At 38.5% G+C, this 14,771-nt stretch overlaps 1 protein-coding gene across 1 annotated transcript in view; it reads left to right on the top strand.

Annotated features, from left to right (window-relative positions):
* Positions 1-14,771, top strand: part of LOC149552652 (heme oxygenase 1, chloroplastic-like) — a 46,451-nt gene that overhangs the window by 19,402 nt on the left and 12,278 nt on the right. Inside the window, exon 2 of the mRNA XM_089788222.1 lies at positions 10,041-10,264. Coding sequence (XP_089644348.1) covers positions 10,041-10,264 — 224 coding nt within the window. The remainder of the gene's footprint in view (positions 1-10,040; positions 10,265-14,771) is intronic.

The following is a 14,771-nucleotide window of genomic DNA, read 5'->3' as shown; positions in this document are numbered from 1 at the left end:
TGCCATGGCATCTCTGACAAATATTCTGCTCGAGCATAATTCCATATTCAATGGTCGCAATTATGGAACCTGGAAGCAGCGCATCATCGCAATCTTCGAATATCGAAACACCGATCAACTTGTTCTAGGTGTTAAGCAGCGTCCGACTTCTCCGGGTCCTAATCAAGATACATGGGATCTAAACAATTGAGAGGCAGTAATGCTTCTCAAACTCTCCGTAGCTGATGACCAGTTTTCTCAGATTCCATCCGGCAAGACAGCGGCCGAAATCTGGACACATCTAAAAGGTCTTCATGAGACTTCCGACAAGAGCAGAGCCTTCTTTCTGAAAAACACTCTGTTTTCTATTGTCATGGATGAGCGCACCTCGCTCCAGGCACACCTGAATCGGATTCAGGAAATCCGTGATCAGTTACTTGCCATCAGTCGCAAGATGGAGGAAGAGGATATTGTGGTAATCACTCTTCGGAGTTTACCAAATTCCTATGAGCATTTTATCGAGACTCTCAACATCACATCTACTGGTGTTGATCTAAAGTTCACTGATCTCTGCACCCTGCTACTTCAGCAAGATCGGTGGAAACAACAGTTCGGTAGCAGCTCCAGTTCCACCTCCACTAAGCAAGCCTTTGCTGCGAAATCCTTTCAGAAGGATAAGGGCAAGTTTCAGCAACCATCTCAGCAGAAGTCTTCTGCTCCAGCATCCGATGGTACCAAAAAGAAGAACATTCAATGCAACTATTGCCACAAGTATGGTCACATGAAGGTTGCATGTCGGAAACGCTTAGCTGCCCAGTCTAAGCAATCAGGTTCGCAACCCAAAGCGAACAGTGCAGAGCACACTGAGCAGGTGGAATCTTCCTTTTATGCCTTCATGGCTAAAAGACCCGCAGATCATGTACAGTCATCTGCCTGGTACATTGATTCAGGTGCCTCTCGACATTTCACTCACTGCAGAGACTGGTTTACTGACTACCAGCCTTATTCAGATTGTGTTATCTTTGTGGTGGAGAAGAGTACACGGTTGTTGGTAAAGGCAACATTCAAATTCAGTCTGTTGGGAGGAAGCTCATATTCCTTGATGTGTACTACGTTCCAGGGATGGAACTAAATCTACTCTCGGTCAGTCAGTTGCTGCGACATTCTCCACACTTGGCAGTCACCCTCAGTTCACATCAGTGCACCATCACTGATCGGGCGACTAAGTCTACTATTGCAGTTGGTCTTGAGGATCATGGTCTTTTCAGACTTACTGATTCTGGTGATTCTCAGGACTTAGCTATGGCTGCTCGGCGATCTTCCATCAGCTCACTTTTGCATCAGCGATATGGGCACTTAAATGTGCATTATCTCTCACAACTTGCTCGGGATGAGCTTGTTCTTGGTTTGCCAGAGATTCAAACCCAACACCTTGGAGTTTGTGACGCATGTCAGGCTGGGAAGCAACATCGCACACCTTTCCCCAGTGGCGATTCTTGGCGAGCTTCTCAAGTACTTCAGCTTGTTCATGCTGATATCTGCGGCCCTATGGCCACTCCTTCTGTTCTTGGGTACAAGTATTTTCTGTTGTTTGTAGATGATTTCAGTAGAAAAATGTGGGTGTATTTCCTTAAAAAGAAATCCGATGCATTTATTGTATTTCAGAAGTTTAAACCCTTAGTTGAAAAAGAGTCTGGGAAATCTATTATTACTCTTAAATCAGACAATGGGGGGGAATTTTGTTCTAATGTTTTCTCCAGCTTCTTGGATACACATGGCATCCAATGCCAGTTCACCACACCCCACACGCGACAACAGAACAGTGTAGTTGAACGTCTGAACAGGACAATCATCGAGATGGCTCGTTCCATGCTCGAACACAGACATGTTCCGAAGCGTTTTTGGGCAGAAGCAGTTAACACTGCAGTTTATCTGTTGAACCGGTCACCCATAGTGGCGGTCAAAGGTAAAACTCCGGAAGAGGCCTGGTCAGGTCGCAAGCCCAGAAGCAGTCACCTGAAGGTTTTTGGCTCTCTTGCTTTTGTTTGGATCCCTGATGCTTCACGCAAAAAGTTGGATGCCAAGAGTCAGAAACTGATGCTTGTTGGATATAGCAGTCTTCACAAAGCCTACCGCCTTATTGATGTTGAGACATCTCGTCTCATATACAGCTGCGATGTAGTCTTTGATGAGCAGCGAGGACCATTCATGCCTGTTTCTCCTGTTCCTGATCCAGCAGACCAGCCTATGCAGGTTCATGATTTGGGAGTTCGGCTTCCATTAGGTCCACCTGATGGGAGGGCTCCAGTAGCTCCAGTAGCTCCAGTCCTGCCAGTGATACCTGTACAGCCACCTCCGGCTTCTCCTGCAGGATCACCTCGTTTTGAAGATGCTTCACCTGAGTTTGATCCAGATTCTTCTGATCAGGATCCTGCTGATCAAGCATCTCATAGTACTACTGTTGGTCATTCTCCTCTCCGGCCTAAGTGGTGGGCTAAGACACTTGCTGATCTTTGTGATGATGAGCTCATTGATGGGAGAACTACTCGAAAAAAGAGCAAAACTATAGATTCTGTTAACTTTGCTCTTATGGCCAAAATTCACAGTGTGTTTGAACCTCAAACATATTTCGAGGCTAAAGGAATTCCAGAGTGGGAACAGGCCATGCAATCTGAACACCAGAGCCTGCTGAAGAACAACACTTGGGTCCTTTCTGATCTTCCCCCAGGGAAGAAACCCATTAGCTGCAAATGGGTCTACAAAATCAAATACAAATCAGATGGTACTTTGGATAAGTACAAAGCTCGTTTAGTGGCAAAGGGCTTTTCTCAGCGTTAGGGCATTGATTATGAGGAGACCTTTGCTCCTACTGCAAAGATGAGCACCATCAGATTAGTCTTAGCCATGGCAGCACAGTTTGGCTGGAAGGTCCATCAGATGGACGTAAAGAGTGCTTTCCTGAATGGTGATCTCCATGAAGAGGTCTACATGACGCAGCCTCCTGGTTTCAAGGTTGCTGGTAAAGACCATCAGGTTCTTAGATTGGTAAAAGCTCTCTATGGTTTGAAGCAGGCCCCTCGGGCATGGTACATCAAGATTGATACGTACCTCAGTGATCAAGGCTTCAAGAGGAGTTCTTCAGACTCAAATCTGTACATCAAGACTACTGACAGTGACATCATCCTTCTGGTTATCTATGTGGATGATCTGATCATCACTAGCAGTTCGGCATCTTTGATTCAGGGAATCAAACAACACTTATGCCAGTCTTTTGATATGACTGACCTTGGGCTCATGCATTATTGCTTAGGTGTTGAAGTTTGACAACAGTCTTCTGGTATATTCATCTCTCAGTCCAAATATGCCAGAGCCTTGTTAGACAAATTTCGAATGCAGGATTGCAAACCTGCATCTACACCTATGCAGAAAGGTCTCAAGTTATCAGCCAAGTCTGATTCTCCTTCCGTTGATGATACTACGTATAGGCAACTAGTAGGCAGCCTCATCTACCTATCTGCTACTAGGCCTGATATCAGCTTCGCAGTCAGCTATATTTCACGCTTTATGACAGCTCCTAAGGCTGATCATTGGATGGCAGCAAAGCGTGTGCTTCGTTATGTGAAGGGCACTTCTGATTATGGACTTCTGTATTCTTGGAGTTCTAATCCTAAATTCAGTGGGTTCACAGATTCAGATTGGGCAGGCTCTGTTGATGATAAAAAGTCAACATCTGGATATGTGTTCAGTTTGGGATCCGGTGCAGTCACATGGACCAGCAAGAAGCAGCAGGCAGTTTCTCTCTTTTCTACAGAGGCTGAATATAGAGGGACTGTTAAGGCAGGATGTGAAGCTGTCTGGCTTCGTCGGATGCTTGGGGATATGCAGATGTCACCAGCAGGACCGACTACTCTGTTTGTTGATAACGAAGGCGTTATCAAGTTAACACGGAATCCAGTCTTCCATGAATGAACCAAGCATGTGGATGTTCATTGTCATTACATACGACAGCTGGTTGAAGACGAGACTATAGATCTGCAGTATTTTCCTACCTCAGATCAGACTGCAGACATTCTCACCAAGCCTCTTGGTCCTGATAAGTTTGTCAAATTCAGAGGACAGCTTGGTGTGTTAGATAGATTAACCATTAAGGGAGGGTATTACAATAATAGATAAGACATCTATTATTAGTTAATGGTTATCTTGTAAATATCTTTAGCTTTAGTTTGCTTTCGTTTTTTGCTTTCTCTGGAATAGAATGTTTATATTCTTTACGATCGTTTCCTAAGGAAACATCGTCTCTTCCTTTTGTATAAATTGACCTTTCGGTCTCTGTTATTAATAAGCAAGTATTTACCAATTACCTTGTAATATATTCAGCTTATCCCACCTGCGATGAATGATAGGCTTAATGTGCTCTGTATAGAATGCTAGAGTGGGGTCTCTCTCACGCACAACAACCCTCATTTGCCCAAGCATGGAATCAATGCACTCATAAACCTCTCCAAGGCTAGGTGAATCTGCATCTCCATATCTGATCACCTGAAACACTAGAGTAATGATGGAGACTGTATTTTGCGTCACTCCTAAGCTGATCACTCTTCACTGTCTCCTTTACCCTCTTCTCCTGCTCTCTGGACTCAGGCCATTGATTCCATTCTTGTGTCATAACCATGAGTTGCAATGGCTCTTGCAACTTGATCATTCTCTCCAAGAGAATATAATATGATGCGTACTTGGTCTCAATTGGTTTAAGGAATTGCTTCTTTGCGAAACTCCTGAAAAGTGCATGTGATGTATGGTGATTGCAGATAAACATCTGCACCTCTCTCCCATCATTAACCACCTTTCTAATGCACTCTATTTTTCCCATGTCTTTGAGTGCATTTTTCATGGCATGCACACAACATGGAGTCCACCAAATATGCCTATAGGTTGCCTCAACAAGCCTCCCTGCAGCTTTACACACGTGTTGCATTTGTCACAACTTGGACCACATTTTGTGGACCAACCTCAATGGCTTCCCTAAGCACATGAAACTGAAAATCAACATCTTTATGATGCCCTAAACAATCAACTGCCCTCAAAAAGTATGGGCCCTCAGTGCATGTAACCATAATGTTGATGAGTGGACGATGACTAATGTTCCTCCACCCATCCATGATAATGCTGCAGCCTGAATCCATCCAACATGCTTTCATTTGCTCCATCAAGATCCCAACCTTGTCATAGGCTCTGTCTAACACTGTGGTCCTCAACTTGTGGTCACCTGGTGGCACATATGGTGGCTCTTCCTCGTTCATTGCCATGGACATCATCCTCACAAAATAGGGAGATCGAGCCACATGTGTAGGGATGCCATTGGAAAAGAAGAAAGCACCAACAACATCATCTAATCGGTCCCTTGCATGCATGTTAAATAAATGAGCAATGGGGTTACTACCACTACGACTTGTAGTTGCTTTTTGTTTCCCCCTACTGCTATCCCCTGCTGAACTATGTGTACGTGAGGAAAAAGATGGTGTAGGTGACATAGTCCTTGCTCTTTGATTCAAGATACAAGTAGATGTATCTCACTGCCCCTGTAACTGCTGTATACCCTGTACCTGTTGCCTAGCAGCCAAAGATCTAGGCACTGGAACATCAATATCATCAAGAATGCCCCATAGTTTGTTCACTTCAATTCTGTATTTCACATTCTCTAGATTTGACAAGAATATTTATGGGTTCACACCATAACCAATCCTAAAAAGGTGTGCATTAACTCTTGTAATGCTGCCAAACCATTTTGCGCCACATATATTACACTTCCATTTACGTGTGTCACCACTTGAAGGCGTAGGGCGTGTAATTTTCACAGCAAACTAATTTAGAGGGGACTTTGGATCATAAAGACCCCTAGCATACTTTGCCAAAATCTCTGAAGGATAATCAATAGAATCCTTGGTGCAACATAAGGAGACTCTTCCTTGGATTGACCATCTATATTAGCCCCATGATCACTTCCCTCGGGCTCAGGCTCATAATCAGATGCACTTGTCTCATTAATTTTTATGTCTTCTCCACTTCGGTCGGATCTAGATGCCATTTATAAAATTGCATTTCACAAAATGAAAATAAAATTATAAAAATGATCATGATACATTTTAGCCCGAGTAAAAATAAGTTATACAAACTAGTTTCAGCCTACTTAAAACTTTACTATTTAATTTTAGCATTTACTATTTAAAAATATTATATATATAAAAAAGGAAGCTCAAAATAAATAGTCAATAAATTTCAACATATTTTTATTTTAAAAAAATGAAAAATTAATATTGATAATAAAAATCGTAGAACTATCAGCTATCTACTATCAACAAGATTCAGGAATGAAACATTACAAAATTTAAATTTGAAACTTGAAAGTAAAACTAAATACTAAATTTAAAAATGATAAGTTGATTTCTAAAATAAAAAAAAAGTTGTAACATAAAAAAACCTACCTTGAACTTGAGGAGACACTAGCCAAATCAAATCTTCTTGCTCCTATTACTCCTCTTGATTTTGCAATTCCTTGCAAAATCACCCACTAAGCTCTCACAAACTCCTCCAAACTCTTTTGCACACTTAGCTCCTTGTTGCTCCAAAACAATGAAATGAAATGGTGAAATGAAAATGAGGTCTATTGGTCTTATTAAACCGTCAAATAGACCACATGGGACCCACACCAAATTAGGGTTAGCATGCATAAAAAACAAATCTAAAAACAAATGCAAAAATGCTTTTTTTTCTAACTGTTTCGGCCATTTAGCCGACCACACCCTGCGAGCACCCCCGCACCCGAGCACCCGCTATGCAGCCGGGTGCTCGACCAGTGCGGCTGAGGTGCGGCAATGCAATTTCAACTGGCTGGGGTACTCAGGTGCGTGACACACTCGCATCGGGTGCATATGGGTCTTTGACCTGGGTTACATTGGTCAGTTCCATAAGAATCAGATTAGCGGTACATCTCCTGTTATATAACTTGAGTTTGACAGTGTCTTGTATTATTCGTATTGCAATTCTAGAAGAATCTCCAAAGAATCTACATAAATAGATATAGCATTATTAAAAATTGAGTAGCTCCTAATGTTCTCCTGCACTGGGTGTGTATAGGTCTTTGACCTGGGTTACACTGGTCAGTTCCATAAGAATCAGATTAGCGGTACATCTCTTGTTATGTAACTTGAGTTTGATAGTGTCTTGTATAATTCGTATTACAATTCTAGAAGAATCTCCAAAGTATCTACATAAATAGATATAGCATAATAAAAACTGAGTAGCTCCTACTGTTCTTAGTGAAAAGAAAACTCAACTGAAATGAATATTGTGATCTACTAGCTGTGCATTTTTCAAATAATCATGAATTTGAAGTGGTGAATGCTGAATGATGTGAGTTCTTCTGAAAGGTAATTATGTAGTAGATTCTATTCCAATTAAGGTTTCAATATTTATCATCTTTTAATTCCCTAAAGAGGGGTCTCAAAGGAGACTTGGAAGATTGAAATAAAAACAAGTATATAGTTGCACCATTACATTTACTATTATATCGAAATACCAGAACTTTTGTTTGTTATCAAGTTGGGATCTCTTGCAAAACTCTCAATTGCCTGTCAGAGCTATCTATTGTATTAAATACAAGGTTGCATAGATACAGATATACATACAAACATATAAATTGCACAGGTACAGATATACATACAAACATATAAAAAACATTGTGGGTGTGTGCATGTGGGTGTGTGTGTGTGTGCGCGCGCGCGCGTGCGTGTGTGAGGGTGTGTGTGTTTGTGCGTGGGGTGCGAGTGCGTGCGTGTGTGTGTGCGCGCGCACGCGCGTGTGTCTGTCTTATGTTTTTTTGTATATATATGTTTATACATTTGTTTGTGATGGGTGCTTGGATTCATTTTTTTTTGGTTGTCCCTGTTCTTTGGTTTTAAGGGTAGTCTAGCTTTTCTTTAGGTTTCTTGTCGTGTGTTTCTTAGAATTTAATTTGTTTGTGCTTATTTTTCTTCCTTAATTTTTTATTATTGATTGTGATTTTTCATTTTATTTTTGTGCTGCCTTGTGCATGTATTTATATATATATATATATATATATATATATTCTCTTCCCTTCTCTCCCCCCCCACACACACACATAGACAGATATACACGCATCTAGATATAATTATATACATTTATAATTATAAATATATGTATAATTGTATATATATAATATTATTGTCATATAGTTAGTCACTTACATATTTTAGCGTTTAATCATTTGTTTCCTGGAATAACTTTTTATAGTTACGCATGTTTATATATATAACTTGAAGGGGTTTTGTGGTTTTACATATATTTTTCTAATTTTTTCTTACACTAGTTTGTATTTTTTATTTTTAATTTCTTGGGTCTTTGTTGTGTGTTTGACCCTTCAGGTCTTGTCTACCTTGGTTAGCGTGCAACTTCTCGCCCCCTCTTTGCCCTCTTTTGTGCCTGGCTTGTTCTGCAATCTACCACTGTTTTTTCCTTGGGTCTCTTGCATCCTGATGATGGATCATGTAGTGTGATCTGAAACATTGATGAAAAGAAAACCTATCACACAATCAAACCCAGAAATAAGAAAACAAGATTATCCTCTCCTGGAAGAACACAACAATGAATCTATTCCTTGGATTTAGAATCAAAGGTTTGATATTTGTTGATTTATCAATGGAATCCCTGGTAATTGAAGTGCCAATGTGGAACACCTCTGTGCTGTACATGTCACAAACCATTGACCCCTAAGATAACTTGAGAAAATTCAATATGGCCACATATGGAGTAATAAATTGCCTCCAGATATTGTGGTTTGATAGAATCTCACCATAAGGTGAGTGTCAGGAGGAGTGGCCCTTTGGCATTACGGGGAAGGCCAGAAATGTGATTCTTGAAAAACAAACTGTAGAAACACAAAACCCACAGGATAACAATGAGCCAGAATAGGTTTTAAATTTTAAAAAGGTCACTAGCCATGCTGAGAAGTGTGCCAAGTCGTAGGTGTGCAAATAAACCAGCAAGGAGCCATGATTACAGCATGTGAGAGGCTCTCAAGCAAGAAAGTGGCAGTGAAAAATTATGAGCCTTCTCCGATACGTTTAAAACATTCAACTTAGCAACATAAGGATGAGGGGAGCTAAAGTTTGGTTCATCTATAATATTGGAAGGAGGAGCTTCCACACTAAGCATCAATAATAAATGTTCCCATTTTCGAGGGAGATTCACTGTTTTTTGAAGAAAAGGGAGATAGATCAATTCCAGCATCTGTCAGATGATTGATTAATCAATCTGTTATATTCCTGATAGCTATAAAGAAAAGTAATTTCCCTCAGCATACTATCCTGCAAGCCTCTGCTAAAATAGTTTTAATATTCTAGTCTTTTTGAGAAATTCATAACCGTACCTGCAATAATCATCTAAGAGCCCCTCTCAGCAGTTGGCTTCTTACAACCTAGTAAAAAGGCGAGCTTGAGGCCTTACTAAATAACTAATGCTTCTGCTTCAGTTGTTTGTTATGAAACTTAAGAAGAGAGAGCCCCTTTACTCATCGCTTAATCTCCCTCAAACTCAAAGAGGAACAGATCACTACTTCAACTCCTGCATCCAGATTACTAGCAGTCTCTTTAAAATTTAATTTTAAGAAACCAAAATAGGGCAGTTGACAAGAAGTAACAAGATGTTTAGAGCATTTGTTGATTTCCTCACTAACTGGGGGGTTATTGAAAAACATTTCATTTGTATTGTTGTTTTAAAACACAGGAAGTTTAATGTGACAGTTTTCACATATTTGTCCCACTCAATGCATTGCAATTATTTACTATTTTGTATTTTGAATGGCCATTTAATATTGGAATGGCTATGAAATTTCAGTCTCACTTGATAAACCTTGTGCACATTAAAATATAAGGTGGATGCTTAGTTAATTATTTCGTTGCCAAATATATGTTTTTTTGGCAGTCTAACAGATACAGGAGGAATAAGTAGACAATGAATAATATTTTTTGGTCTTTTTTGTGTAGATGCCGAGTTTAGAAATACAGGATTGGAAAGGTCAGAAAATTTGGCAAAAGATTTAGAGTGGTTCAGACAACAGGGGCATGCAATTCCAGATCCATCTTCCCCTGGATCATCTTATTCAAATTATTTACAAAAACTATCTGAAGAAGATCCGCCAGCATTTATATGTCACTTTTATAATGTATATTTTGCACACACTGCTGGAGGACGGATGATTGGGAAATCGGTCAGTTTCTCATGCTCTCATTGTAACATGCACATGCACATGTTTACGTTTAAACAGACACACTTAAAGATACATATTGTTAGTCTTGATGCACTTCTCTTAATTCTTTTCAATCTTTTCAAATTCTTTGCTATTTCTTTCTTCTAGTGGTAATAATAAAGTTGTGTTTGCTGTAAACATTTTTAATGATGATAAATTCTTGAGAAATTTCCAAATGCTGGACTTTTACCTTTTTAAACTGTTATTATTTATATCTTACATTTTACTTTTTTATAAAGAATAGTAAATACTATACATGTCTGCTGTTTGTATAATTAATCTTGAATTGGATTGTAGCACTCAAGCACATTGGCTGATATTGCATTTGAGCAGTTTGATCATTTATCCACTCATGTCCATGTCTAGTGGAGCCACTAAAAACTCATCTTCCTTGTTCATGGGTCTTCTTTTGTTTGTGTGGGGCACATGCTCTATGAGTCTATTTATTATGCCTTGTCAAATTCATCATGCATGGTACTATTATAAGATTATTTTTATACAATCCAACAGGATCTAGATGCTTGCCTCGTCTCGTAATTGAGTAAAAAGATAATCATGCATAACTGGCATTTCACTTAATCTATGATAAGGAAGAAGCCTAAATTGTGAATCTTCCTTCAACATATAATACACTGGGGGCGGTTGCATGTCTATTTCTTGTTAAAAATTCGTGTTGATGGTGTTCAATGACCAGACAAAAAATGTTACTCTAATGTTTTGAAAGCATCTGGATGTATTACTTATTTTACAAAGAACAATAAACTGTGTTGTCTCCTGAAGCTCAAAGAAGTTATGATTCAAACCTTGAGATTTCTTCAATTTTTCTTGGTTTTGAAAATGCTGAGCTCTATTTTAATGTCCTTGTGCTCCAGATAGTTCACCTTTCAGGTCCATCTTGTAGATTTTTTGCCTAGTCAATTCAGGTTGTAGCATCATTAGTTATTTGAATTTTTAGTTTTGATATTATACTCTTGTTTTTGGAAAATTTGGGTTATTATGGTGCTTGTTGCAATTTTCTTAAGGGTTTTTTACTTTTGCCTCTGGATGTGAATGCAGTGAGATTAAAACAAAACAAAAAATTAAGAATAATAACTAAAATGTCTATTCTATTCTATACACATGCAAACCTAAGATGGAGCAATGATCTGGATTTGCTCACATTTCAACAAAAAACTATGGATTGTTAGTTGCTTTGCAAGCTTTGTGGTAGTATGAGGATGTCATGATTTGGATGTTTAGAAATAAATCAAAGATTATTCACAGCTCCTCTAATTCCTAAAATATTAGTGGACTAACAGGATTTTAGCTGAAAATATGAATGGTCAAGTTTTGTTTAATCAATTTGAAGAACCAAAGATTTGATTTAGAATTAATTACCTTGATTGATTGGTCAACTTGATCGATTAGTTGACTAACCCAACTAGCCAATTAGCTGACATGATTAATCAGTCGACTACCCCACTAGCCAATTAACTGACATTATTAAATTAGTCAACTAACTTGATTATTCAATCGACTGATTTAATCGTTCAGCCAACAAGCTTGATTGTGTAGTCAGCAAATTTTTATTGAGGGTTAATTGGATCAACATTTTGGTTGACTAAGTTGATTGATGTGTGAAAGGTGGAATTGAACAAATTTACGTAAAGGAAGTGTGGGTGAGGATAATTAGGCTATTTATTTATTCTAATTGGATGTATGCGCATGGATTAATTAGCCACTCATTTATAAAACGAGACAATGAAGATGGCAGAATTAGTTGATTGACATTGATTTTTGGAATGTAGAGTTAGTTGACTAGGATGATGATAGATTTAGTTGACAAGTTGGTGAAATTTGGATGTCCACATTTGCCTTTCCTTGATAGGGTGTATCATCTAACAGCAGTATTTAAAAAAAAAGAAAATTAAAGAAGCAGATTAGTGGATAGCAGAGTGCCCCAAGTGCCATAATGGTTAGAGAGATGCCCCCTCAAGAGGGCATGTAGGGATGAATGAACCACAATGAAAAGAAAAAAAATGTTATAGAATGGACGGTTAGAATCAAGGGATGAATGTAGTTTATGCATAGTTAAGAGGAAATGAAAATGTATGGATAATGCAATTTTGAATGTTGCGAAGCTTGCATGAAATGTCACACGTGTTTTGAGCACCCTGATTTATAATAACATGTACCATGATGCGCCATGGTGATGGAAGCCCATGATAACACAGTTTCCATTTTCTATTTAAGATAAAGATCCAAGCAGGCAAATGATAGGATGCACCATGTTATGGAAGACCATGTGATGTAGTTGCTGTGACATAACCCAAGGAGTGACACAAAAACACAAGCAAATGAAAACAAGAAAACTTTCAAGAAAATAATCTAAAAGGATACACAAACAGAAATAAAAACAAAAACAAGAAGTTGATTGCTTGTCTTTGACTAAGTTAAAATCCAAGAGGTATTGATACCAATAGTTCTAATTTGGGGAGTGGGATATGGAGCAGGAGAGCTCCATGTTGACAGGATGACCCTCAATGGGCATTTTTCAAAAAATCTGAGGTGCAGGTTTCAATGGTCAGTCTCTTTTCCTAGCAAGGTTGGTGGCAAAATTTGAGCAGATTTCTCAGAGGGGCAGGGTGGAATAGCCCACGTCATTGTCCATTCCAAACAACCTCTTTGTGCTCAGTCTCTTCTGTTTGGACCCTCTTCACTCCCTCAGATGTGTTGCATCAGATGCAGCTTCCTCATATAGCTGCAGATTGGCGACATCTGTTCTGGTTCTTTCCTGTGTCATTCCCCAATCCCCAATAATATACATTTGGGAAATTTTGCAGCATCTGTACCAAATAGTACCCCTGTTTAGAAGTCCCTACAATCCAAGTCTCTCACCCCCCAAATTGCCCACAGTCATTTGTTTCTGAGAAAAGGGGCTTTGACTAGATCAAGGAACTATGATTTGTTCTGTTTTGTGCTTGTGGTTGGATTTTGCAATTCTTTTTTGTTTTGTTGATTTTTTTGGATTTATTCAGTGTTCATTTTTTTACAAATATTTTTAAAAATAAAATTCAGTCTTTTCCAATTTTATTTTGTTTTTGTATTTAAAAAAATAGTTGGTTCATGTTTTCAATAGTTTTTCCTTGCATTTCCAGTTCCTAATTTTTAAAATTGTTTTGGCATTTTTGTTTTGTTTTATTATACCCATGGTAAGTGAATACCACTAGAAACTTGATATACTGAACTAATGTTCTCTTCAAAAACATTTGTGAAGACTATTATACTTGTCAAGTTGTGAATAGGAAAAATAAATTAATGCAATGGATAATGATAAATATGTGTAGGATATCGATATGTTCATCAAGCTTCTGCCCATCTTGTATGGCCCACTTGTGTGCTCCAGACCCAAATTTGACAATGATAGCATAAGGGCCATGCCCCTAATATGTGCCTTACAGATTTTGTTGTGATCTAATTTAATCACCAAGTTCCTGTTGAACATCTTTACAAGGTACTTTCAGTGCTCTTATGATAAAGAGCGTTGTCAAGTAGATTGAAGTGGGGTGCATCTTGTATGGACTTTTGTAGGTTGGATGATGCAGCAAGAGGGATGATGCTCTTATGAAGATACTGAGAAATGTTAGGACAGCAAAATGAAATTGAGACAATCATACATACCATTTCAGACTTGGGGACATTGCAAGTTGAATTATTAGATATTCAACCAAAAAAAGAGGTTATTGAGTATCTCGTTACATTGTAAGAAGTGAACCAATGGTGGCCATAGCATATGGAGGCTCATTTTTTGGATTGGGGATATGTTCAAATCTGATGTGCTTGAAATAATCTTTTACCCAATCAACTTTTTTTTCGCAAGGAACAAGCTTGTTATTTTTATTTGTAGCATGGTGTTATTTGTTGAGATGTTTTGTGGGACTAATGTGGGCCTAGGCTTCATTATTTTAAGATAATCTTTTGTGGCAATGCTCACATCAATGACATTCTTAACAAACAAATAATTGCCACCCTATAACTGTGTTGATAGAAGAGGATTTTGAGTTTAGGGTCCGTTTGGTTCTTGGAAGATGACAGGAATTGACTTTTTCAAAATCCGGATTTGAAAATTTTTGTGTTTGTTTCAAATTTGGCAAAATGGAATTAGCATACTGGACTTCCAATTTTGCCTCAAAACCAGGTTTTCCAACTTCCTACTGGCAAGAAGGAATTGAAAATCAAAACCTGGTTATGTTTTTTAAGGAGTGTAAAAACAATAGATTGAACTACTTTTTGAAATTTTTCTTCAACTCCAAGCTTGCGTATAAAAACGTGTCTTCACACGCATCTTTCGAGTGAAACAAACGGTTCAAGTAAAATCCCAAAAATTAGAATAAATATTTGCAAAACCTTGATTTGGCTAAACCAAGGTTTGTAGAAATCCCGGTTTTTTAAATTCCACGAACCAAACGGACCCGTAGTGTCTCAAAGA

Source organism: Cupressus sempervirens, chromosome 6 (genome assembly GCF_028749045.1).
Source record: "Cupressus sempervirens isolate cs-2001-9-10 chromosome 6, ASM2874904v1, whole genome shotgun sequence".
NCBI lineage: Eukaryota > Viridiplantae > Streptophyta > Pinopsida > Cupressales > Cupressaceae > Cupressus > Cupressus sempervirens.
Note: the sequence above shows the minus strand (reverse complement) of the source record. Positions and strands in the feature narration are given on the sequence as shown.